Here is a 24916-nt window from a genome sequence, read left to right as displayed (position 1 = left end):
CCTGGGGGCAGGGGGCGAGTATGCCTGGGATGCTAGTCTGTCTGGGAGCCCATGTGCTGCGGCCCTCGGAAGCAGCTGAGGAGTCCCGGCGTCCAGCCTCCCAGAGCTCACACAGCACCCCAGGCATCAGCGCTTCACATTCTCTGGACCCTTCACACAATTTAAAAACAGCCTGGTGCCTACAGAGTCCACATTTCCCTTCTCAAATAACCAGCTTGTTTCCATTATTATACCAATCACATACAATACACGATATTTTGCAATTTGGAGGAGAAGGGAGTGGGGATTTTGAGGGTTGCTGCTTTTTTTTTTTTTAACTCAAGAAAGAGATCTCAGTCTGAGGATAAACTTGTGTCCGGCAACCCTTAACAGAGACAGGCTGGATGGTGGCACACTTGGGCCTGAAGGAGCAAGGTGCAGGCAAGAGAAAACTTCTGATTGGCTGGTACACGAGGTACACCATTCCTAACTCTGGGTTAAGATCTCTGATGTACAAAGAAGTTCTACAGGTACTTCCCTGCTTAGGACTCCATGTTTCCTATGCAGGGGGCCCAGGTTCGATCCCTAGTTGGGGAGCTAAGATCCGTGAGACATGCAGTGCGGCAGAAAAAAAAAAAAAGAGGTTTTACAAATATAGAAAAGGACTCCAAAATGGACAGAGCAAAGGTACAGACCTCACACGTGGTGAGTGACAGTGCAGCCCCACTAATGCACCAAGGCAGTCGGAAGTGTCCCTTGGCTCCGACTAAGTTACAAAAACAGCAGGGTTGGATGAGGCTGCCGTGAAGCTGACGGCACCTACGAGGCCAGGCTGGAACTACTCATCGACAACCATAAAAGTTCAAATGTCTGCTCCAGACAAAGTGACCCCCGGGGAACAGTGGAGGGGAAGGACAGCGTCCCTGTGCACGGGTCTGAGGGCAGAGAGGCAGGGGGCCGGCAGGGATGGGGGCTGCACTGTGGCCTCCACTCTGGCCAGACTCCCAGGAGAAGCGGGCCAGGCAGGGCCCTTGCTGGCTGTGCTGGGTTCTGGCTCAGATGGACCCTCCATGGGGCAGGGCTCAGGGCGGCGTGCTTACCACGCAGACAGTGATGGGTTGAAGCAGTAGGCCTTCCCGTCCGACAGGTTCATCACGGGGATTCCATGCTGCGTCAGCAAGATCTGTGACACCGTCATGTCACTTCCTAGGGAGACACCAAGAAGGGGTTCCAGCGTATTCCCGTCAGCGGGCGCCATGGCTCCCGCAGCTCTAGCCATGCAGAAGGGACCCCAGAGTCTGCTCTCCATCTCAGTTGAGCAGAGCCCTTTGTGCCAGACCTGGACTTGAGCTGCCCGCCCCCAATCCCACCCCAGGGATGGGGCAGCCCCCGGCCAAGCTCACCTGCCAAGATGGAGTGTAGGGACTCTTCCTTCACCACCACTATCTGCCTGTGCACATCCCTGGGGGAGAGAGGAGCAGCTCACCCTCCAGCCGGGCCCGAGGGCCTGTGTGCCGGTGGGGGGGGGGCGACCCTCCCTGAAGCAAGGGGCACCCGCACAGCCGCTCCCGCCCTGCCTCTCACCAGACGGACAGCGTGGCTGTGGCGGTGAGGGCCATGACGTAGGAGCCAGTGCAGTGCAGGGTGGAGATCGGGGATGGCAGCAGGATGGGAGGGAGGAGGCGTCGACCACAGGTGGAGAACACGGACAGCATCCGCTTTTCACAGGCGACACACACCACGTCACTGGGGGAGCAGGGGGCTGGCATCAGGGGGGCTGGGAGCTCTGGTGGCCCCGAGATGCAGGGACAGAGCCAGGTGGGCGGCAGAGCTGATGGTGCCTACTGGAGACCTCTGCCTGGAGATGGAGTCCTCTCCCCCATGTGGTGGCTCAGGCTTTTCTGGACTCACACGGAACTGCCCCCAGGGAGCACATGCCCGAGGACCAGCGGCCCTGACAGTGAGCCAGGAAGCAGACCTCACTGCTCGGGAGCAGCTGCAGAGCACCCCCCCCCCCCCCCCCGACAGACTCGTAGCTGAGACCAGCCAGAGGGGCCCTGGGAGGCCTCTGCCCAGACAGGCCGGGGGGAGTGTGGGGACGACAGGGTGCATCTCCCACAGGGGGCGCCCAGCTGTGCTCAGAAGGCCTTCGAGACCGGGATGGGAGAGACATGTCGCTCCCTGAGCGAGGAAGGCTTCACCACGCGTGTATCGGCGCAGTCTCGTGTCTCTCCTCTGAGCACCCACTAGGCCCCTTGGCTCTGCCCGGCACAAGCAGGCTCTGCCTTCCTAGTGGGGTCTCCTGGGGTGAGAGCAAGGCTAGAGTGAGGCCAGAGCCTCAGACCCCAGGCAGTGGGAGTAGGCGTGCAGCCAGCACAGCAAGGTCCGGCCCAGCAGCCCACTGGAACCCTGCTCCAAATCACTTCTGGGCCGCCAGCCGGCGCCTACAGTCTGCACGGGCAGCCAGCTCACAGCGAGGTCAGCCAAGGAAGAGTCCCTGTGTTCTGTCTGCTCGTCCCTGTGGTCAGGGCGCACCTGCAGCAAGCCCGCTGCCAGGGATGCCGAACCTCTGGAGCTGCGGTGCCGGGGGCAAGTCTGCACGCTGGGCTGGGGCCTGGCTGGCCGCTTGGCCGGACTCTCCAGCAGCCTCTAGGTCACATGGGGAGGCTGTGCTGACACACCTGGCCCCCAGCTGGGGCGTGCCAACTGCCTTGGGACCAGGGACGAAGGGGGAGCCCCAGGGGACGGAGGGAGGAACAAAACGGTGGTTCCGTCCAGGCCCAGCACCTGGCTCGCTCAGGGCCAGGGTCACAGACATTGGTGAGAGTGTTTCACATGCAGCCTCATGATAAAGGATTCCGGGCCTAATGAAAACGACCAAATCTAAGCTGAAAGCTTTGTAAGACCCTCGTAGGGGTACTGAGCACACAATCCCGACTGGGGCCATATGTCCCCGGGTCCTCTTTCCAGATGGAGCATGTGCGGGGCCACCTCCAGGGGTGGTGGAAAGACACTGGGTGACTGACCACCGAATTCAGGTCTCCCCCAAAAGGGCAGATCTGGAAAGGGCTGGCCTTGGGACTCTGAGGACAGTCAGAAGTCCATGCTGACTTCCTTGGATGAAAACCTGGGGTCCAGAGAAAAGGCCAGTCAAGGTCAGAGAGAGGCAGGCAGAGCTCGGCCTGGAAATGGAGACTTCAGGAATCTGACTAAAATGCCCAGGGGGCTTAGGTGACCCTCCAGTACTCAGTTTCCTCTCCTGTAACACGGGGGTGATGGTGCCACCTTCATGGGGTGCCCCAGGGACTCGGATGACTCAGGCACCAGCTCAGTCCCGAGCGAGGCTAGGCGTAGGCCTCCCTCAGACAGGCCACCTCCCAGGACAGCCCAGTACCCCACAGCGCAGTGCGGGGTCTTGCTTTACGTTAAATGCCAGTGGGGTGGAGACCCCTGCTCTTACCAGCTGCCGGCAGCGGTGAGGATCCGGCTGGTGAGCACCGTCTCCCACTCCTTCCCTTCCCGGCTGCACTTCAGGCGGCTCAGCTTTATGCCCCCCACGGCCGTCACCTCGTTCTCCACCTCGATGTACATGGAGGGGTCGGAGCTCACCTGGGGGAGAGAAGCAAACAGAACGTTTTCAGCAGCAGTGGCCTCAGACGTGGGCCACGGACAGAGGGAAGGACACGCAAGGGTGGAACAGAGCTGCCGGCCAACAGCAGGCTGGGGGTGGGGTGGTCACAGGGCAGGACAGGGGGCCAGAGGTCCCAACGTGCAGCCCCCAGGGCAGGGCAAGTCCCAGGAGCTGGTGTCCACCTTGTCCTCTGTGCAGTGGAGCAGAGAATTGGTGTCACAGCTAAAGACCTCGAAGCCTCCGGATCCCACCACCTCCTCTCACAAGGGAGGATGCAGAGAAGGCAAGCAACCGGCCAAGAGAACACGGCACAGAAGGACCCCAGCCCGCTCGGGGGGACATGGGTCTCCTGACTCCTAACTGAAGGATCTTCAAAGACTGTCAGGTTTGGCCAGAACAGAGGCTGTGTCGGCACTTGGAGGAAAGGTCTGGAAAGCCCTTAGGCCCTCCAGCTCCTTGGCAGTGCACCTTGGCATGCACACTGGAGCCCAGTGTCACTGATAGGAGTGTCCCCAGAAAAGCGTGGGGAGACGTGTGCAGTTCAGCACCAGCTCCACACGGGCTCAGCCTCGTGTTTTGTGTCTGGGGAGCAGACAGGCAGATACCCAACGTGGGACCTAGGTGAGCGGTTCGTACTTGTGTGGCCACACAGTGTGTGAGCTGGGGTGGAGGGTCGGCTGTGGCTGGGGGCTGGGCCCCCAGAAACCAAGAACAGCCCCACACAGCACTCTGCAAGGAAGGCCCTGGGGTGATGGGGGCCGGCTGAGTTTGGGAGGGGGATTTGTGCAAGAAGAACCAGGGGACCCCACCCTTAGATCCAGAAGGACCTGTCCACCTGCCCCCTGGCAGCCCTGAGGGGCAGCCTGGGCTGGGGCAGCGTGCAGCCCACCTGCATGTGGGGTTCTAAAGGGTTTCCCGAGGACATGAACCTGAGCTGAGGTATAGAGGGTGGGAGATGACGGTGCGTGCAAGGCCTGGTACGGGTGCTGGGCTGAGCGGCCAGAGGGCCTCTGGGGATAAAGGACTACTTGCTGTAGATCTGTGTTTTGAACAAGCCCGTAGTTAGAAGATTCCACTCGAGACCTTGAAAGGCCCTGATGATGACCCCACGCTGGGCACTGGGAAGTGGACAGGCCAGCAGGCTGGTCAAGAGACAGACCAGTGCCACACGGTCCCATGGGCTGAGCCCACGGCCAAGAGTGGAGATCGAGGAGGCTTCCAGGAGAAGGAACACCTGGGACAGGTCTTGAAGGAGCTGGGCACCCAGAAGATGGAGGGTAAAGCCATGGAGGAGAGGCGTGGGGGCTGGGGAAGTGAGGGGTCCCAGAGAAGAGGCCAGCCTTCTTGTTAAGATTGGGTGGCTGCTCTGCTCAGCCACAACTTCCCCCAGAAGGTGATAGAGAGCCACTTGAAAGCAGCCCCAAGTCTGTGACAATTCAGGGTTTACAGCCCCCAGGGGGTGGGGGTGGGCAGGCGGACAAAAAGAATGTGCAGGCTTGGGAGGGAGGGAGGCGGAGGTCTGCTCACCTGCAGGGTGAAGGCTCTCTGGGGGCCCGGCATGGGCAGCTTCAGCGCAGCTGCTGGGACAGACAAACACACGGCGTCCTTCTCTGCGGTCAGGGCAGCTGGGGACTGCAAGAGCAGAGATGTCCCTGAGCCCTGCCCTGCACTGGAGGGCAGTGCCAGGTAAAGGTGAGTCACCAGAGGTGAGGCTGGGCCTACTACCTGGGTGTTTCCACCCTCTGTGAGGGCAGATGAACGCTACAGAGACCCCTACTGCAGAGACGAGGCAGCTGACCCCAGGGAGGGGCTCAAGGACTCTGGGTGGGTCGGGGCAGTTCTGGAGGTATACGTGTCCACGCCAGCTCTCCCCACACCGATGAGGCACGCGGGGCCCCCCTTCTTCCCCAGGGCATATGCAGGCTCCCACACCGAGCTCAGGAGGTGGGCCGGGGGCAGCACCGGCCCGCCAGCCTCACCTGCACAGACAGGGACATGGGCATGAGCCGCGAGTCCTTCCGAGGCCGCCCTTTCTTCTTCTTCTCCACCGTTTCCACCTCGAGCTCCAGCTTCCGCTTGGAGAGTGAGGAGGGCTTGGCCACAGGGACCTTCTCGTCGCTGTCACTGCTGCTCTCCAGGACATCCCGGGGCCGCAGCTCCTTCACAAGGCTCTGCTCTTTCAACCTGCACAAACACAGACACCCGTGGCTTTTCCACAGGACTACTAGTTTCATGATAATCAATAAAATCCATACTCATCCCCAAAAGTTAATAAATTAAAAAAGTAGGAGAGGACTTCTGGTTTCTGCTCTAAGATGCAAACTGCTTGGGAGTCGTCATTCTCACTCTTAAAATAAGAGGAAAACTGAAAACCTGTACACCAACAACTCTTCTTAGACCCACCAGAGAAACAGCTGCCCTGACAACTGGAGACAAGGCGAAGACATAAAACCGACTGGAGCCCCCACCAGGGAGGGAGGAGGGCACCCACACTTGCGTTAGTTTTATCTCCAGGAGCTCCACCAGTTGTCATGGGTGGGGATCAGGAATGGAGGGCTCCTCCCATATGCTTTGGGCTGAGGAAGGGGAAAGCAACCACTCTGAAACATACCCAGCGTCCTGTTCTCCTTAACAAAAGCCTTCCCCCAAGGAAAACTACTTTACTGAGTATGATGTGACCTGGGGGCAGGGCAATCAACCAACTCCAGCCTAGCCCCCCTCCACACGCACTAAGAAACTCTCTTGAAGGTCATAGGCCAGGGACTCTGGCCCAACAACAACACAGGAGACAATCATGAGACTAGAGAGTGCTTCTCCTCCCCAATACCCCACAAAATCAACAGGGCCCCTGTGTAATAAGAACACTAGATCACAACTAAGAGAACTGCAAGACACAGACTCCATTTAACAAGGAGTTTCTAGGGAAACTCAAGGAAAACAGGGAGAGAAAAGCAAAGACACCAGAAGAAATGGAAGCCTCTAACACCTGCAGCTTCAGGAGACAGTAAATAAGACCTAATTCTTACCAGGTAAACAAAACCTCACATTAAAGACCTTTTACCCCCAGTTCCTATTACTTAGTACATTATGTCCAGGTTTCAACAAAAATTACAAGACACGATAAAAGGCAAAACAAAACAAAATCAAACAAAAACCCAAAATGAAACAGTCTCGAGATGAAGCAGGATCAGAACCAGAGTCAGACATGGCAGCAATTTTGGAATTATGAGGCCAGGATTTTTAAATAACTTATTAATATGTTAAGGGCTCTAATGGAAAAATCAGGACTACACACAAGAACAGATGGATCATATAAGCAGAGAGAATTTAATAATAATAATAGCTAAGACTTTTTCAAAATTAATGAAAGATAACAAACCACAGATCTCAGCTGCTCAGAGAACACTAAGTAGAATAAATATCAAAAAATCCACACCTACCTACACATAACATAAACTGCAGCAAACCAAAGACAAACAGAAACTCTTGAGAGAAGCAGAGGGAAAAATACACTTCAGCTAATAAGGGACAGAATAAAGGTTACAACAGACCTCTCTTCAGAAACCGTTCAAGCAAAAACTGACTTAAGTGAAACATATAAGGTGTTAAAAACAAACCCACCAACCTAGAATTCTGTACCCACTGAAATTATATCTCAAAAAATGAAAGAGAAATAAAGGTTTTCTCAGACAAAAACAACAAAAAGACACTAGAGGAAATGTGTTGCAGCAGAACTGCCTTGCAAGAAATGTTAAAAGAAGTTCTTCAGAGAGAAGGAAAATGATACAGGTCAAAAACTCAGATCTGCATGAAGAAAGTGCTAGAGAAAGAATAAGTACTGTAAGAATTTTATTTGTCTTATTCTTAATTAAAAGATAACTTTTTGGGAATTCTCTGGCAGTCCAGTGGTTAGGACTCTTTGCTCCCAATGCAGGGGGTCTGGGTTTGATCCCTGGTTGGGGAACTAAGATCCCACATACCACAATAAGCACATGTGCCACAACTACTGAGCCCGTGAGCTCTAGAGCTCAAGCACTGCAACTAGAGAAGCCCGAGTACCGTAACAAAGACCCAGTGCAGCCAAAATTAATTAATTAATTAATTAATTTAAAAAAAGAACAAATCACATTCTCTAAATAAGAAATAAAAAATAGAACATAATCATATTATAAAAAAAATCCCTGGTCGGGGAACTAAAATCCACAGGCCACACACACGCACACACACACACACACACACACACACAAGTAAAAGATAACTTTTTGTTCAAACTAGTAACAGCAACAATGTATTGGATGATAAGTGAAATAAATAAACAGTAGCAATGTTATATGTCTTGGAAAGAAAGAATTGGGAATACTTTGTTAACAGGCACCTGCACTACTCTTCAGCATTATAACATTATTTGAAAGTGTATTTAGTTATAAATGCTTATTTCAAACTGTAGGGCAACCACTAAAAAAAATTTAAAAAGCAGTACAGTTGACATGCTAAGAGAGACAATGGAAGAGACACATTATCTTACTATCTAAGATATTCTTAGATAATGCTAAGAGATAATATAAGAGAGAGAAAATGGAATCATACCAAAACATGCTCAATTAAAACCAGAGAAGGCAGAAGAAAAAGGGGGAGACCAAAATCGTTAAGAATATGGTAGATATTAATTCACTATATCAATAATCACTTTAAATACAAATATTCCAAATATACCAATTAAAAGAAACTGACAAAAAGAATGAAAAAGAAAACCCACATATATGTTGTCTACAAGAAACTCAGCTTAAATATAAAGACACATAAATTAAAAGTAAAGGCTGGTTCCAACTATATGACATTCTGGAAAACAAAAAACTATGGAAATAGTAAAAAAAATATCAGTTATTGCCAGCGGTTGGGAGGAGAGAGGGATGAACAGGCAGAGTGCAGAGGATTGTTAGGTCAGTGAAACTATTTTGTATGATACCATTATGGTGGTAGATGCATGTCCTTATACACTGTCCAAACCCACAGAATGCACAACACCAAAGGTGAACACTTAATGTAAACTATAGACTTTGGGTGATAATGATGTGTCTGTGTAGTTTTATTGGTTGTAACCAATGTATCACTCAGATGTGGGATGTCAATAGTTAAGGCAGAGGGGTATATGAGAACTCTCTGTACTTTCTGTACGATTTTGCTGTGAACCTTAAACTGTTCAAAAAAAATAAGTCTACTCTTTAAAAAAAGGGATGGAGAAGGACATGCCACACTAACACTAATTAAAAGAAAGCTGGAGTAGCTGTATTAATCTCAGACAAAGCAGTCATCAGAGTAAGGAAAATTATCAAGAATAAAGACAGGCATTATATGATGATAAGAGGGTCGATTTTCCAAGAAGACATAGCAATCCTTAATATGCATACATCTAACAACAGAGTGTGTCAAAATACATGTGGAAAAACTGATAGAACTGGAAGAAGAACTAGACAAGTCCACTATTATAGCTGGAGATTTCCATATACCTCTATCAGTAATCAACAGATCCAACAGACAGAAAATCAATGAGGACATAATTAATTGAACAGTACCATCATTCATTGTATTTAATTGACATTTAAAAAATACTTCATTTATCAATAGCAGAATATACACTATTCTCAAGATCACATGGAATATTCACTAGTATAGACCATATTCTGGGTCATAAAATATACTCTAACAAATATAAAAGAACAGAAATCATACAAAGTATGCTTCAAGACCACAACAGAATTAAAGTAGACATCAATAACAGAAAGTCAGAAAACACACATCTTTCATGATTAAACAACATTTCTAAATAACACATGGATCAGAGAAAAAGTCTCAAAAGAAATTTTAAAATATTGAATTAAATTAAAATGAAAACACAATGTCAAACTTTATGGGATACAGTGAAAGCAGTGCTTAGAGGGAAGCTTATTGCAGAGAATGCATAAATTAGAAAAAAAGAAAGACCTGAAATAACTTCACCTTTAGGAACTAGAAAAAGATGAGCAAGCAGTAGAAAATTAATAATAAAAAATAAAATAATATTAAATAAAAATAATAATGCAGTAACATTAATGCAATAATAAGCAAAATAATCTAAAGCAAGCAGAATAAAGTAAATAGTAAAAATTAGAGCATAAATCAATGAAATTGAAAAGGGAAAATAGAGAAAAATCAATGAAATAAAAAGCCAGTTCTTTGAAAAGATCAATAAAATTGATAAACTTATAGTGAGGCTAATCAGAAAAGGAGAGAGAAGACACAAATTACTAATATCAGAAATGAAAGGGGAGGGACTTCCCTCGTGGTGCAGTGGTTAAGAATCCGCCTGCCAATGCCGGGACACAGGTTCAAGCCCTGGTCCAGGAAGATTCCACATGCTGCCGAGCAACTAAGCCTGCGCACCACAACTACTGAGCCTGTGCTCTAGAGCCCGTGCTCCACAATGAGAAGCCACTGCAATGAGAAGCCTGCGCACCTCAACAAAGAGTAGCCCCTGCTCACTGCAACTAGAGAAAGCCCGCGTGCAGCAACAAAGACCCAATGCAGCCAAAAAAAAAAAAAAAAAAATTTATATAAAAATAAAGAAATGAAAGGGGAGGTAAGCAACAAGGATTTACTGTATAGCACAAGGATCCATATTCAATATCTTGTAATAACCTATAATGGAAAATAATCTGAAAAATATATAACTGAATGATTTTGCTACACCAAATATATTGTGTGAGACTAACACAATATTGTAAATCAACTACACATCAATAAAAAAAGAAAGAAATGAAAGGGGGCCCTCACTACTGATCCCATCCATGGACATTAAAAGGATCATAAAGGAATATTATGAACAACTTTATACCCATATATTTGATAAGTTAGTTAAAATGGACCAGTTCTTTGAAAAAAAAAATCCACAAAACTCACACAAGGAAAAATAAATCTGAATAGACCTGTATCTATTAAAGAAATTAACCAACAATTAATAATCTTCCAAGAAAGAAAGCACCAGACCCAGACAGTTTTACTGGTGAATTCTAGCAAACATTTAAGAAAGAAATTATACCAATTCTCCACAATCTGTTCCAGAAAACAGAAGTACAGGAAATAAATCCTAACTCCTATGAGGCCAGCATTACCCTAATATCCAAACCAGATTACAAGAAAGAAGAACTACAGACCAATATCTCTCATGAACAAAGATTCAAAAATCCTCAACAAAATATTAGCAAATTGAATCCAACAATGTATAAAACGAATTATACACCATGACCAAATGGGATTTATTCCAGGTAGGCATACTGATTTAACATTCAAAAATCAATTAACGTAACCCACCACATCCAACAACACTAAAGAAGAGCATTATGACCATATCAACTGATGCAGAAAAAGCATATGACAAAACCAAACATCTATTAATGATAAAAACTTAGCAAACTAGAAATAGAGAACTTAACTTGATAAAGAATAACCACAAAAAAACCTTACTGTTAACATTTTACTGGAAGTCTTAGCTAATGCAGTATGACAAGAGACGGAAATAAAAGGTATAAAGATTGGGAAGGAAAAATAAAACTGTGTTCAGTGAATAAAAACATCAGTGATGACACTGTGTCATTGTAGAAAATTCCAAAGAATCAACAACAACAAAATCTGTAACTAATAAGCAATTATACCAAGGTTGCAAGATACAAGGTTAACATACAAAAGTCGACTGCTTTTCTATATACCAGCAATGAACAAGCGGTATTTGAAATTCTAAACACAATACCACTTATACTGGTGCCAAAAGAGCAATAATTTGATAGAAATATAACAAAATATGTATAAATTCTATGAGGGAAACAATACTCTGATGAAAGAAATCAAAGATCTAAATAAACTGAGATATTTTATGTTCATGAATAGGAAGACTCAATATTGTTAAGATGTCAACTTTTCCTAACTTGATCTAGAGAGTCAATGGAATCCCAACAAAAATCCCAGAAACTTATACTATAGTATCAACAAACTTATTCTAAAGTTTATATGAAAAGGAAAAGACCCTAAAATAGATCTAAACAAATGTAGTCAATTGATCTTTGATAAAGGCAAAGACATAGAATAATCTTTCAACAAATGGTGCTGGCACAAATGGACGTCCACATGCAAATACTAAATCTAGACACAGACCGTATATCTTTCACAAACATTAACTCAAAACGGATCATAGATCTAAGTGTAAAATGCAAAACTATAAAATGAGAACTCAGAAGAAAACATAGTAGGAAGTCTAGGTGAACTTGGGTTTGGCAATGAGTTTTTTTTTTTTTTTTTTTTTTTTTTTTTTGCGGTACGCGGGTCTCTTACTGTTGTGGCCTCCCCCGTTGTGGAGCACAGGCTCCAGACGCGCAGGCTCAGCAGCCATGGCTCACGGGCCCAGCCACCCCGCGGCATGTGGGATCTTCCCGGACCAGGGCACGAACCCGTGTCCCCTGCATCGGCAGGCGGACTCTCAACCACTGCGCCACCAGGGAAGCCCTGGCAATGAGTTTTTGTTACAACACCAAAAGCATGATCCATGATAGAAAAAAAAAAAATCTAATGTGTTGGACTTCATTAACATTAAAAATTTCTGCTCTGAGAAAGACACTGTCAAGAGAATGGAAAGCCAAATCAAAGACTGGGAGAAAATATCTGTGAATCACATTACCTGAAAAAAGACTTGTATCTAAAATATACAAAGAATTCTTAAAATTCAGCAGTAAGAAATAACCAATTAGGGCTTCCCTGGTGGCACAGTGGTTGAGAATCCACCTGCCAGTTCAGGGAACACGGGTTCGATCCCTGGTCCGGGAGGATGCCACATGCTGTGGAGCAGCTAGGCCCGTGCGCCACAACTACTGAGCCTGTGCTCTGGAGCCCGTGAGCCACAACTACTGAGCCCACGTGCTGCAACTGCTGAAGCCCACGCGCCTGGAGCCCGTGCTCTGCAGCTAAGAGAGGCCACCGCAGTGAGAAGCCCGCGCACTGCAATGAAGAGTGGCCCCCGCTTGCCGCAATTAGAGAAAGCCCACGCGCAGCAACGAAGACCCAACACAGCCAAAATAAATAAATAAAACAAACAAATAAATAAATAAAAAGAAATAACCAATTTAAAAAAATGAACAAAGATCTGAACAGGCACTCACCAAAGATGAGATGGCTGATAAGTGTATGAAAAGATGTTCAGCATCATATGTCATTCAGCAATTGAAAATTAAAACAAGATACCACTAAACACTTATTAGAACGGCTAAAACCCAGAAAATTGATGATACCAAACGCCAACAAGGATGTGGATCAAATGAACACATTCACTGTTGGTGGGACTGCAGTCATTTTGGAAGACAGTCTGGCAGTTTCTTACAAAGCTAAACCTAGTCTTACCATACCAACCAGCAGTTGCACTCCTAGGTATCTGCTCAGTGGAGATGAAAACATATATTCACACAAAAACCTATATGTGAGTACTGACAGCAGTTTTTATACATCATCTATATATAATTGCCAAAAAATGGAAGAAACCATGATGTCCTTCAATGGGGGAATGCTTAAACTGTGGTACATACAAACTATGTGCATCCATAAAATGGGACAAGATCTGTTAATAATAAGAAATAAGCTATCAAACCATGAAAATGCATGGAAGAACCTTAAATGGATATTACTAAGTAAAAGACACCCGTTTGAAAAGGCTAGGTACAGTATGTTTCCAATTATATGACATTCTAGGAAAGGCAAAACTGTAGAGACAGTAAAAAGATCAGTGGTTTTCAGGTATTCAGGAAGGACAGAGGGAGGGATAAACAGCTGAAGCAAGAGGGATGTTCAGGAGGTGAACTTACTGTGCCTGATACCAGACCCTCCTGCTGCCTCAGAAGCAGGAAGCTTGGCCCTAAGTGAATACTCACTCACTGCCACTTTCTTATTTTTTTGGGTTTTTGATTCTTTTATTTATTCACTGCCTTTTCAAGGGAGAAGCTGAGAATGGCAAACTTGATGAGCCCTTATTCTATAGTTCCTGCTGGAGCTGTATGTGTGGCTGAAAGGCCTTATGAGATGTGGGTAACACAGCTACTGAGGGACAATCCCTGGTGGCATCGGGCCCAGGTCATGCATCAAGACTTTGCCCTCTAGCAGCCTGATTCAAGGGGTAGCCTCTGCACTTCTCAAAGCAGGGTCTGCACTCCCTGAGAGCTAGGAACTGACAACGATAAGGGCCATGGAGACCTACAAGGTGAACATCTTCCCTCAGTGAACAGAAGGAATTCCTAGCTATGGTGCCCTGTGGTTTCACTAAGGTGGAAATTGTGTTTTATTCTGGCTATTCAGAGCTCACTCCATTTCCAAAACTGAGATTTCAATACTTGCTTAAGCCTATGAAACATCGGCCACTCCCTCTTGACCAATGCCCCACAGCCCGCCCTCTTTGGGGAACTCCTGTTAGGTGCACGCAGACCCTACCCTCTGCCCTCCAGACACTCCTCCTTGGGCTCCACCTCTTCACCTCTGCAGCACCCAGGCCATTTCCTCAGATCAAATGCGCTCCTCAGCTGGGCCTCCTCTGCTGTCAAATATGCCCACTGAGGTTTTTTTTTTTTGGACGCGTGGCTTGCAGGATCTTAGTTCCCCGACCAGGTATTGAAACCTGGGCCCCTGGCAGTGAAAGTACTGAGTCCTAACCACTGGACCGCCAGGGAATTCCCTCCGCTGACTCTTCAATTGCAATGATTATTATTTTTCTTTTCCAAAAGTATTTTCGGGTTCATTTCCAAATCTATCTGGTCTTTTTGATGGTGTATTATTTCTAACTGAGCTATAATTCACATACTATAAAAGTCACCATTTTAAAGTATAGAATTCAGTAGTTTTTAGTATATTCATAAGGCCATCAATCATCACCGCTAAGCCTTGAGCACTTTCATAATCCCCAAAAGAAACTTTGTATCCATCAGCACTCACCCCATCCTGCCCTGGCAGCCACTAATCTACTTTCTGTCTCCATGGATTTGCCTATTCCGGAATTAAATATAAATGGAATCATAGAACATGTGGTCCTTTGTGACTGGCTTCTTTCACTTAGCATAACGTTGTCAAGGTTTTTCCCTGTTGTGGCATGTATAAGCATTCCATTCCTTTTTATTGCCAAATAATATTATTGATATACTGTATGGATGTACCACATTTTAAAAATCCATTCATCAATTGACGGACATTTGGGATATTTCCACTTTTTTGCTATTATGAATAATACGGATATGAACTTTTTTTTTTGGCTGTATTGGGTCTTCATTGTGGCATGTGGATCTTTCATTGCAGCATGCAGGCTTCTCTCTAGTTGTGGTGTGCAGGCTCAGTATTTGCGGCAAATGGGCTCTCTAGTTGCGGCACTCAGGCTTAGTTGCCCTGCAGCATGTGGGATCTTAGTTGCCCGACAAGGGATCAAAGGGATCAAACCCATGTCCCCTGCATTGGAAGGTGGATTCTTAACCACTGGACCACCAGGGAAGTCCCCTGATATGAACTTTTGTGTACAAGTTTTTACATGAATACGTTTTCAATTCTCTTGGGTATCTACCTAGGTGTGGGATTGCTGGCTCAGACAGTAACTCTATTTTAACCATTTATGGAAACACCAGATTGTCCTCTAAATCAGCTGAACCATTTTACAATCCCACCAGAATCTACGAGGGTCCTGATTTCTCCCCATCCTCACTAACACTTCTTATTATCTGACTTTCTGATCACGGATCCTAGTGGGTGCGAAGTGGTAGTTCACTGTAGTTTTGGTTTGCATTTCTCTGACGACTAATGATGTTGAATGTTTTTTTATGTGCTTATGGTTGTTTATCTTCTTTAGAGAAATGTCTATTTAAATCCTTTGTCCATTTAAAAACTGGGTTATTACTCTTTTTACTGTTGAGCTATAAGAGCTCTTCACTCAGATGTGATTTGCAAATATTTTCTCCCATTTAGTAGGTTGTCCTTTCATTCTGCTGACAGTGCTCTTTGAAGCACAAAAGTTTTAAGTTTTGATGATGCCCAATTTTTCTATTTGTTCTTTAGTTGCTTGTGTTTTAGGTGTCACATCTAAGAAACAGTTTTCTAATCCAAGGTCACATCTATGTTTTCTTCTAAGAGTTTTACAGTTTAACTCTTACATTTAGTTCTTCAATCCATTTTGAGTTAATTTTTATACATGGGATAGATTACGAATCTTTCCTCACGTTTTCTTTATCTTTCTTGTCTTTGACCATCTTACGCGTGTTTATTTTACAGCCACCATCTGACAATCTACCATCAGAGGTACAGAGGTCTACACCTTCTGCTCCCGGCATGCGTGGATGATCAGGGTTTCTTCACGGGCTTTGTTCCTTTGGATTCTGAGTCATCTCAGGCAGTGTTTCTTTAATGGGAACACAGTACCCCCTGGGGTCAGGATGGATTTATATTTGCTTTGCCAAGTGCCTCTGGGGTGTTAATTAGACTAGAATCTTCTTTTGTGTCCAGTTCTTGGGTTGGTGATTTCCAGATGACAGAGGTAGTGTTAAAGTGACCTCCAATCCACTTGAGGGCAGGCCTGTGGTGACACAGCCTCAGGGAAAGACTGTTTTCCTAACTCAGAGGGCAGGCTGAGACATTCCAGGCTCTGGCCATGTTCCTATGCTGTCAGTCAGGTTTCTTCTAGTCCCCCTCTCACTGGAGGTACACTTTTTTAAGCAGCTTGACTTCATGCTAGTGTCTTAGGTTCCAATCCCTACGTGGCTCAGGCCTAAGGCCCTGTCTCAAATCTGTGTGGCCATTAAAACTCAAGGTCCTTGTTCACCAGGCCAGTAACCTCCTAACACCCACTGCTCTGGTTGTGTTGTTCACTCTTAGATTTTGGCTCCTAGGGACTTCACTTACTTTCTTGTGAACTAGTCGCAACTTTAGGGACATGTTACGTTTCATCCAGCATTTCAGAATGTTTAGCAGCAAGGAGGTTTCAGATCCTCTATACTGATGGGCAGAAAAATTGCTGGGTAAAAAGATCACATGAAACACCTGTATAAAACAGACGTGACCACACTGCAGACCCCACGCCAAAGTCACCGCTGACCTGAAGGGACAGCTGTCCCATGCTGGCTTCTGGGGCCTATTCTCCAAGGATGAATCCCACTCAGACAAGCAGTTTCGAGAACATGGGTGAAGCCCCGGGGACAGTACAGTGTGGCTTTAGCTCGAAGACACCGTCCATGGCAAGGACAGGTCTCATCCCAGATGCTCCCTCCACTGGGCACCTTCTGGCCATATGGTTCCTGCAAGAGGCTCTGGCCCACGTCCCTGATGTGGCTAATGGTAACGCTGAGCCCAATCACCTTGCAGTGGGTCACAGCTCCAGGTTGGCACTCAAGGCCCTGGCCCGTGTGGAGGAAGGTGGCCCGGCCCCCCCTCAGACTCTCCCAGCCTTCGACTTGCTGGACCAGGCAGTGAGCTCCGTGCCACAGCAGGCTCGGCAGGAGGCCCTCCCAGGAGGCAGAGAAGCTCTGTGTCAATAGCAGAGGCTGAAACACTCAGTGTGGCTCCTCAGGAGAACTCCTGCCCCTCCCATGACTGCTGCCTGTACTCAGGAAGGTGCAGAGGACATGCTGCAGGGGCTCAGAAGCCCGTTGGACCTCACAGAGGCCTCCCCTCCATCACTTTAATTTCAGCTCCCGACCTCCTGGTCAGTGTCTGAGCAGAAGGCCAGGACCAGAGCCTCCCACCCTCTGACCATCTCAGCACAGCCTCTGCACCCACCAGCCCTCGTGCCTCTGCCCTTTGGTCCCCCACCCCCACCCCATGGCTCCGTGAGGCAGCCACACCTTTCTCCTCAGAGTGGTGGCTCCTGAATACAGAGGGACAGGAGTCTGCACCCTCATAGGAAGGCGGACATGGCACGGCTGGCCCAAGTCTGTACCCTCCCCATCTCTGGGGCCCCACACAGCCACCACCTACCTTTCCATAGCTGTCGGGGTCAAACCGGCCAAGGCAGGAGCCCCCGGCGTGGCTTTGGAGCGCTCCGTGAATCGGGAGTCGAACGCTTTCATAGGTTCGATCTTGGACGGGGTTGTGAGGATGGAGGGGGACGGTGCAGCAGGAGCAGAGGCCGCATTCACGCTGGGGGTGGGGTGGAGACGGAAGGCCACATCAGCACAACCCACTGAGGATCCGGGAGTCCGGGATTTGTGGGGCTTGGAGCCAAGTGAATGGGGCACAAATATCAAACTTCCATAAATAATTTCAAGACGTAATCGACTATTGCCAACTTTCTTTAATACCTTCACATATTAAAGTTCTGGGAGTTTGGCTTTCTGAGAAGACTGTGAGCAAATGCACTCACACCCGTACCACTTTAGTGTTCTCAGAGCTTCTGGGGGTAGCACGAGGCCTCAACAGTGGTTCCTACAACCCCCTTTTCCTCACCATAGAGCTCTGTCTCCACAACCTGAATACAGCAGCTCCACCCAAACCGCTCTGACCACCAGCTCTGACCACGGTCTCACAGGGACAATCACACACCCTTTATGCTCTCCTCCAAGTGCTCCCTGTGTCTCTGACTCCACAGAGGAAAGGGAGCTCAGGCTGGAGCTTGCCAGCTCCGTTGTCCCAGCACATCCCACACGCTGGGTCAAAGCCATGGGGCCTCCTCTGCCCACATCCGGGCTAACTGCCCTCCCCGCCGCTGGACCCCAGGCCAGATGCCCGCAGGTACCTATATGACCCTCCCCTCCTCTCCTGGGACCTGCACGGCCAACTGTTGAACATTTTGCAAACCTGGCGTTCTGTCCTTCCCCAGACACCCTTCCTCCCAATGCTCTGCTTCCTGATTGGTCTTGCTGCTCCATACCCTTCTCTTCCCTCAAGGGAGAGGGGATACTCGAAGCCTGGTGCATGCCTCCACAGCCATGACACCAGAGGCAGGAGCTGTGATAATGCACGGCTCTGTCCCTGGTGATGGAGGGTCACGTTGACAGTGTCAGTTGTGTGCCAGTGCAGCAGCTAAATTTGGGCCCCACTGCTGGTCGTTTCCTAAGGTGCAAGTCCCAGCGCCTGTGTGTCCACTCCAGGGAGAAGCCAGCCTTCCTCCTGTCGCCCACCACTCTTCAGGCTCCAGGCCTCTGCTCTCGCTGTTGCCCCTACTCCCTAGCCCTGTCCCCTGGCTCAGCCTAATTGAGAAGCCTTCCTGAGACCTGCCTGCCAAGGCCCTCAGAGGATCAGCCCTGCACCCCTGTGGCTACCTCTTCCCCTACCAGCCTAGATCCTCCCCGGAGACGAGGACCCACCAATCAACCCCTGCAGACGTCGGGCCTGGCACAGCTTGTCACTCAGAGCAGGCGCTGGGCAAATGGCTCTTGGCTCTTAGTCACGCTCCTCTGGTCCTTTCAGACTTCTAGTTTGGTTTCCACGTGATGGCCAGTGAAGACAATGGGCTCCCCGAGCAAATGTATTCTGAGTGTAAGGGGAGTCTGTGCCGTGGCACATGAGCAGGCCGGCCGAAGGTGGGCTGGCCCCGTGACAGGTGACGTGTCACGGGCCAGTTGCCATCCTTAGTATTCCCATTCTGGGACTGCATCTTCCCGCAGGACATGAAGTCCTCAGGGCCCTAATCATCAGACTCTCCTGATCAAGGCTCCCTTCTGAGCAGGCCCTCACCTGAAACCAAGCACCTGCCTCTTTTCTTTACTGAAGAGGCCGCGAAGTGTCCCTGGAACTGTCCAAACCGCACTTGCCCAGGTACAGGACCAAGCTTGGCACCTACTCACCTGTCCTTACTGACAGAATCACCCGCAGGCCTGGTGCCGGTCGCCGCCACAGGCTCTGTGGAAGGCTTCGAGGTGCCGAAGGGGACGGGGGTGCTGGAGTCCAGCGGCAGCAGCTGCGGGCTGCTGTGAGAGGTGAGCATGGTGCCTGCCAGGGAACCCGAGAGCGGGATGCTGTTGAAGAAGGCCGTGGAGAAGTCCCTGTTGTCGAGAAGGAGAAAAGTCAGCCTTGGACGTCAAGCACCACGTTGAGTACTTACACATCCTAAGCAAATTTTTTTCTGGGTCCAATGGCGATGTATTTTCATGGCAGAATTTCTATGTAAGTTACAGAAAAGTAAAAAGGAAATTAAAATCACTCCATACACGACATTTAATTAGATCTAAGATGAACTGGTACTTTATATACCACTAAGAAAGAAAAAAACTGACTGATTATAACTGTCAGGTGTCACTGATAAGATGCACTCTGATCTCAAGAGGTGTTACCATGTGCAAATGTGTCTTGGGGCTGGGGAAACACAGTGCACAGAGTGGGCCTCCCTTTCATTATGGGCAGCGTGGACGTGCCATGGTTTACCCAACCAGCCTCTCGTGAGGAACAGCTGGACGGTTTCCCGGTGTTTCTGTAACAAACACTGCAGTGTGCCGGCTGAGGGCCCTGGGTATCATGGCTCAGCCATGCACAGGCTCTGAGGCCTTGGGCACCTCAGCCACCATGTCTGCAAAAGAGATGACAGGACCCTCCCCACGAGGCCGCTGTCTGGACTAACGTACTTCCTGTAGCGCATGACACGGGGCACACACAGAGACGCCTGCTGTTGTAACTGTCATCCCACTTGTTTCATACGTTACGTGGGATAAATTCCTAGAAGGAACTGCAGCAGCAAATGGAATGTTCATCGATGATTTTGGATAAATAGTTCTCAAGGGCCCTGCTTTGAGGTTCACCTCACAAGCCGTGCATGGGTACCTATTTCCCCAAACCCTCATCAACGGTTTTATCAACTTTTTTTTTTTTTTTTTTTTTGCGGTACGCGGGCCTCTCACTGTTGTGGCCTCTCCTGTTGCGGAGCACAGGCTCCAGATGCGCAGGCTCAGCAGCCATGGCTCACGGGCCTAGCTGTTCCGTGGCATGTGGGATCTTCCCGGACCGGGGCACGAACCTGTGTCCCCTGCATCAGCAGGAGGACTCTCAACCACTGCGCCACCAGGGAAGCCCTTTACCAACTTCTTGATACCTGATAATCTGAGAGATGAAAAATAGTATCTTACTACAATTTTAATTTGCCATTATTTTGATGCAAGGTTGAAATTTTTTCATCTAGAAACATCTGATTTCCCTTTTTTGGGAGCTGTTTGTTCATATCTGTCATCCATGGTTCTATTTGGTTATTGGTCTTTATTATTGATTGTAAGACCTATTTACATATTCAAAAATTCCTATATGGACAGGAAATATTTTCCCCAGGATGTTGTGTTTTGAAGACTTTTTTTACCTCTGAGATTATGAAAGTATTCTTCTATGGAATATTCTAAAATTTTAAATAATAAAAAAGTTAAACATTAAAAAAATCTCTGAGATGTTCAGAATGTTCTCTGAAAAATTCCTGAGCTGTGCAAAATTTTAATGCGTGAGATAGGGCTCCAAATGTTTTTTTAAATTTATTTTATTGAAGTATAGTTGATTTACAATGTTGTGTTAATTTCTGCTGTACAGCAAGGTGATTCAGTTACACACACACACACACACAATTCTCTTCCATTACGGTTTATCATAGGATTCTGAATACAGTTCCCTGTGCTACACAGTAGGACCTTGTTGTTTATCCATCCTATATATAATAGTTTGCATCTGCTAATCCCAAACTCCCAATCCATCCCTCCCCCACCACCTACCCGCTGGCAACCACAAGTCCGCTCTCTATTTCTGTGCATCTATTTCTGTTTTGTAGATAGGTTCATTTGTGTCATATTTTAGATTCCACATATAAGTGATATCATATGGTATTTGCCTTTCTCTTTCTGACTTACTTTACTTAGTACGACCATCGCTAGGTTCATCCGTGTACCTGCAAATGACATTATTTCATTCTTTTTTATGGCTGAGTAATATTCCATTGTATATAAACCACATCCTCATTATCCATTCATCTGTTGATGGACATTTAGGTTGTTTCCATGTCTCAGCTACTGTGAATAGTGTGCTATGAACATTGGGGTGCATATATCTTTTTGAATTATTGCTTTCTCCAGATATATACCCAGGAGTGGGATTGGTGGATCACATGGCAACTCTACTTTAGTTTTTTGAAGAACCTCCATACTATTCTCCATAGTGGCTGCACCAATTTACATTCCCATTAGCAGTGTAGGAGGGTTCACTTTTCTCCCTTTCCAGCATTTGTTACTTGTAGACTTTTTAATCATGGCCATCCTGACCAGTGCGAGGTGGTTCTTCACTGTAGTTTTGATTTGCATTTCTCTAATAATTGGTGTTGAGCATCCTTTCATGTCTCTGTTGGCCATCTGTATGTTTTCTTTGGAGAAATGTCTGTTTAGGTCTTCTGCCCATTTTTCGATTGGGTTTTGTTGTTGTTGTTGTTGTTGTGGCCTCTCCCGTTGCGGAGCACAGGCTCCGGACGCACAGGCTCAGTGGCCATGGCTTACGGGCCCAGCCGCCCTGCGGCATGTGGGATCTGCCCGGACCGGGGTATGAACCCATGTCCCCTGCACTGGCAGGTGGACTCTCAACCACTGTGCCACCAGGGAAGCCCACGATTGGGTTTTTTTTTTATTATTGAGTTGCATAAGCTGTTTCTGTATTTTTGAAATTAAGCCCTTGTCGGTCGCATCATTTGCAAATATTTTCTCCCAGTTTGTAGGCTGTCTTTTCATTTTGTTCCTGATTTCCTTTGCTGTACAAAAGCTTATAAGTTTGATTAGGTTCCATTTATCTATTTTTGTTTTTATTTCTTTTTAAAAATAAATTTATTATTTTTTTTGGCTGTGTTGGGTCTTCGTTGCTGTGTGCGGGCTTTCTCTAGTTGCAGTGAGTGGGGGTTGCTCTTCGTTGTGGTGCGTGGGCTTCTCTTGTTGCGGAGCACGGGTTCTACGTGCGCAGGCTTCAGTAGTTGTGGCACATGGGCTCAGTAGTTGTCGCTTGCAGGCTCTAGAGCTCAGGCCCAGGAGTTGTGGCACATGGGTTTAGTTGCTCCGCGGCATGTGGGATCTTCCCGGGCCAGGGCTCAAACCCGTGTCCCTTGCATTGGCAGGCAGATTCTTAACCACTGCACCACCAGGGAAGCCCTTGTTTTTATTTCTATTGCCTTGAGAGACTGACTGAAGAAAACATTGGTACGATTTATCTCAGAGAATTTTTGCCTATGTTCTCTTCTAGGAGTTTATGGTGTCATGTTTTATATTTAAGTCTTTAAGCCATTTTGAGTTATTTTTGTATACGGTGTGAGGCAGTGTTCTAATTTCATTGATTTACATGCGGCTGTGTAGCTTTCTCAACACCACTTGCTGAAGAAACTGTCTTTTCTCCATTGCATATTCTTGTAGGGCTTCAATTTTGTTTCTAGAGAATATCACTTCCTCACTTCATTTATTGAATTAGGTAATGATTCATCACAGATGCAAAATATTACCTTTAAAGTTCTCATAAATATTTGAGTCTATTTCTGAGTTTTCTATTGTATTCCACTGTTCTATTCATGTGTCAGTACCTCACTATTTTAATTATTATAGTTTGTAAGATTTAATTTCTAGTGGGGCTAGTCTTTCCTGATTAATCTTTTCCAGAAATATTTTAGCTACTCCTATGTACTTTTTCACAGAACTTCAGAATCAGTTTGTCTGATGCTGAAAACTCATATGGTTATTTGTATTGGCTCATGTTACATTTATAGGCTGAGGGAGATTTGTCATCTTTATGATACCGAGACATCCTATCTAATAAATGGTATGCATTTCTGTGAATTTTCTTTTAGGTATCTCAGTAGACTTTAAAATTTTTTCTTCATAAAGATCTCCATTTCTTGTTACATTCTAGGTACTATGTTTGTGAAAGTGATTTCTTCCTTTGCATCTTCTAAAGGTAATTGGTGCTAATTGATCTTGCTATGTTGCACCCAGTCATCTCACTGTCTTCTTTTACTGTCTATGGTGGTTTTTCCAGTTGATTCTCTTTCAGATTATACCATCTTTGACTAATGACACATTTACCACCTCCTTTCTAATTTCTTCTTTCTCTTAACTAACCATAGGAGCTGGGATCTCTAGAACAATGTTAAATTACAGTCACAGGTGTAGACATGTGTTCAATTCTTAAATTTAATTTGAAGTAAGATAGTTTAACAAGTTTAACAAACATCTATCTGTTCCCATTTAACTGAGTTTTAAATAACAATGATGTTGGGTTTAATAAAAATGCCTCTTAAGCACCTACAGAGATGATCATATAATTTATTTATTTTGATCTACTGACATGTAGGAGTAAATCAAGTTTCCCCAAATCATTTGAAGCATCTCGCTTTCCTGAAATAAATTTTACTTGTTTATAGTGTATTAGCATTTTAACACATTGTAACATTCTGTTTGTGATGATTTTATTTAGGATTTTGCATTGACATTTGGATATAAGATTGATCAGAAATTTACTATATCTTTGTCACATTTTGATTATGAAATTTCAATATTGTGTTCATTAAAAAAAAAGATTTTGCAAGCTTTCCTTCTTTTTCAAAGCACTAGAATATTTTCAATAGTATTAGAATGAGCTGTTCTTTAAGTTTGTTAGAATTTTCCTGTCAAGCCGTCTTACTCTGGTGGCCTTTGATAGGTTAACTGTTTGAGAGTGTCCTCTATTTCTTCTATAATAATTCATCTGTACAGATTTTCTTCAATTTTCGTTATTTTTTTTCCCCCAAATAATTTACTTTCAAATTTATTTGCAGAGTTCAGCAAAGATGTCTTTCACCCTTTTGATTTATTCTTCATCTTTGATTATTTCCCATTTATGTCTATTTTAAATATGTGCAACTTCTCTTTTCTTTCTTGATTAGATAAGCTAATAATTACCTCTTCCATTGCTACTTGTTTTGACATGGGAATCAAGAGGAAAAAAAGAATCAAGTTCTAGTGCCAGAAATATGTGCCCCATGGCAGAAAGCTGGCTCAAGGCCAGGCAGGAAGTCATCTACCACCTCTGCCTCCTCACCAGGTGAGGCCTGGAAGGATCCACAGAACAAAAGTGCCACCACCACTTCTACCACCTCTACAAGCCTCATTCTCATAAGCTCTGAAATGTTCAAGCACTGTCACATACTTGGTTTCACTTGGGCCTGATAAAGGTGGGCAGGTGGCATTCTCTGCATAGGTTCATAATGGGAAAAAGGTTTGATCAAGGGAAAACCACTCTATGGGAGGAGTCTGGAAGTTGATTTTGGCTCTACCTGGTCAGGTCACTTCCCTCCAGGTCCTCGGC

The 24916-nt window shown here is 46.5% G+C and overlaps 1 protein-coding gene across 8 annotated transcripts in view; it reads right to left on the bottom strand.

The window, feature by feature from the left end:
- The window catches only part of HIRA (histone cell cycle regulator), a 106220-nt gene that overhangs the window by 45825 nt on the left and 35479 nt on the right, over positions 1–24916 (bottom strand). For all 8 annotated transcript variants that reach the window (XM_079943303.1, XM_079943304.1, XM_079943305.1 and 5 more), the window contains 8 exons: positions 19429–19626; positions 17621–17782; positions 5590–5794; positions 5138–5242; positions 3440–3588; positions 1564–1725; positions 1383–1441; positions 1080–1185 (listed from right to left, as the gene is read on the bottom strand). In XM_079943303.1, the coding sequence (XP_079799429.1) occupies positions 1080–1185; positions 1383–1441; positions 1564–1725; positions 3440–3588; positions 5138–5242; positions 5590–5794; positions 17621–17782; positions 19429–19626 (1146 nt within the window). The remainder of the gene's footprint in view (positions 1–1079; positions 1186–1382; positions 1442–1563; positions 1726–3439; positions 3589–5137; positions 5243–5589; positions 5795–17620; positions 17783–19428; positions 19627–24916) is intronic.

This window comes from Stenella coeruleoalba, assembly GCF_951394435.1.
Source record: "Stenella coeruleoalba genome assembly, chromosome: 14".
Lineage (NCBI taxonomy): Eukaryota > Metazoa > Chordata > Mammalia > Artiodactyla > Delphinidae > Stenella > Stenella coeruleoalba.
This window is presented reverse-complemented; position numbering and strand designations above follow the sequence as displayed.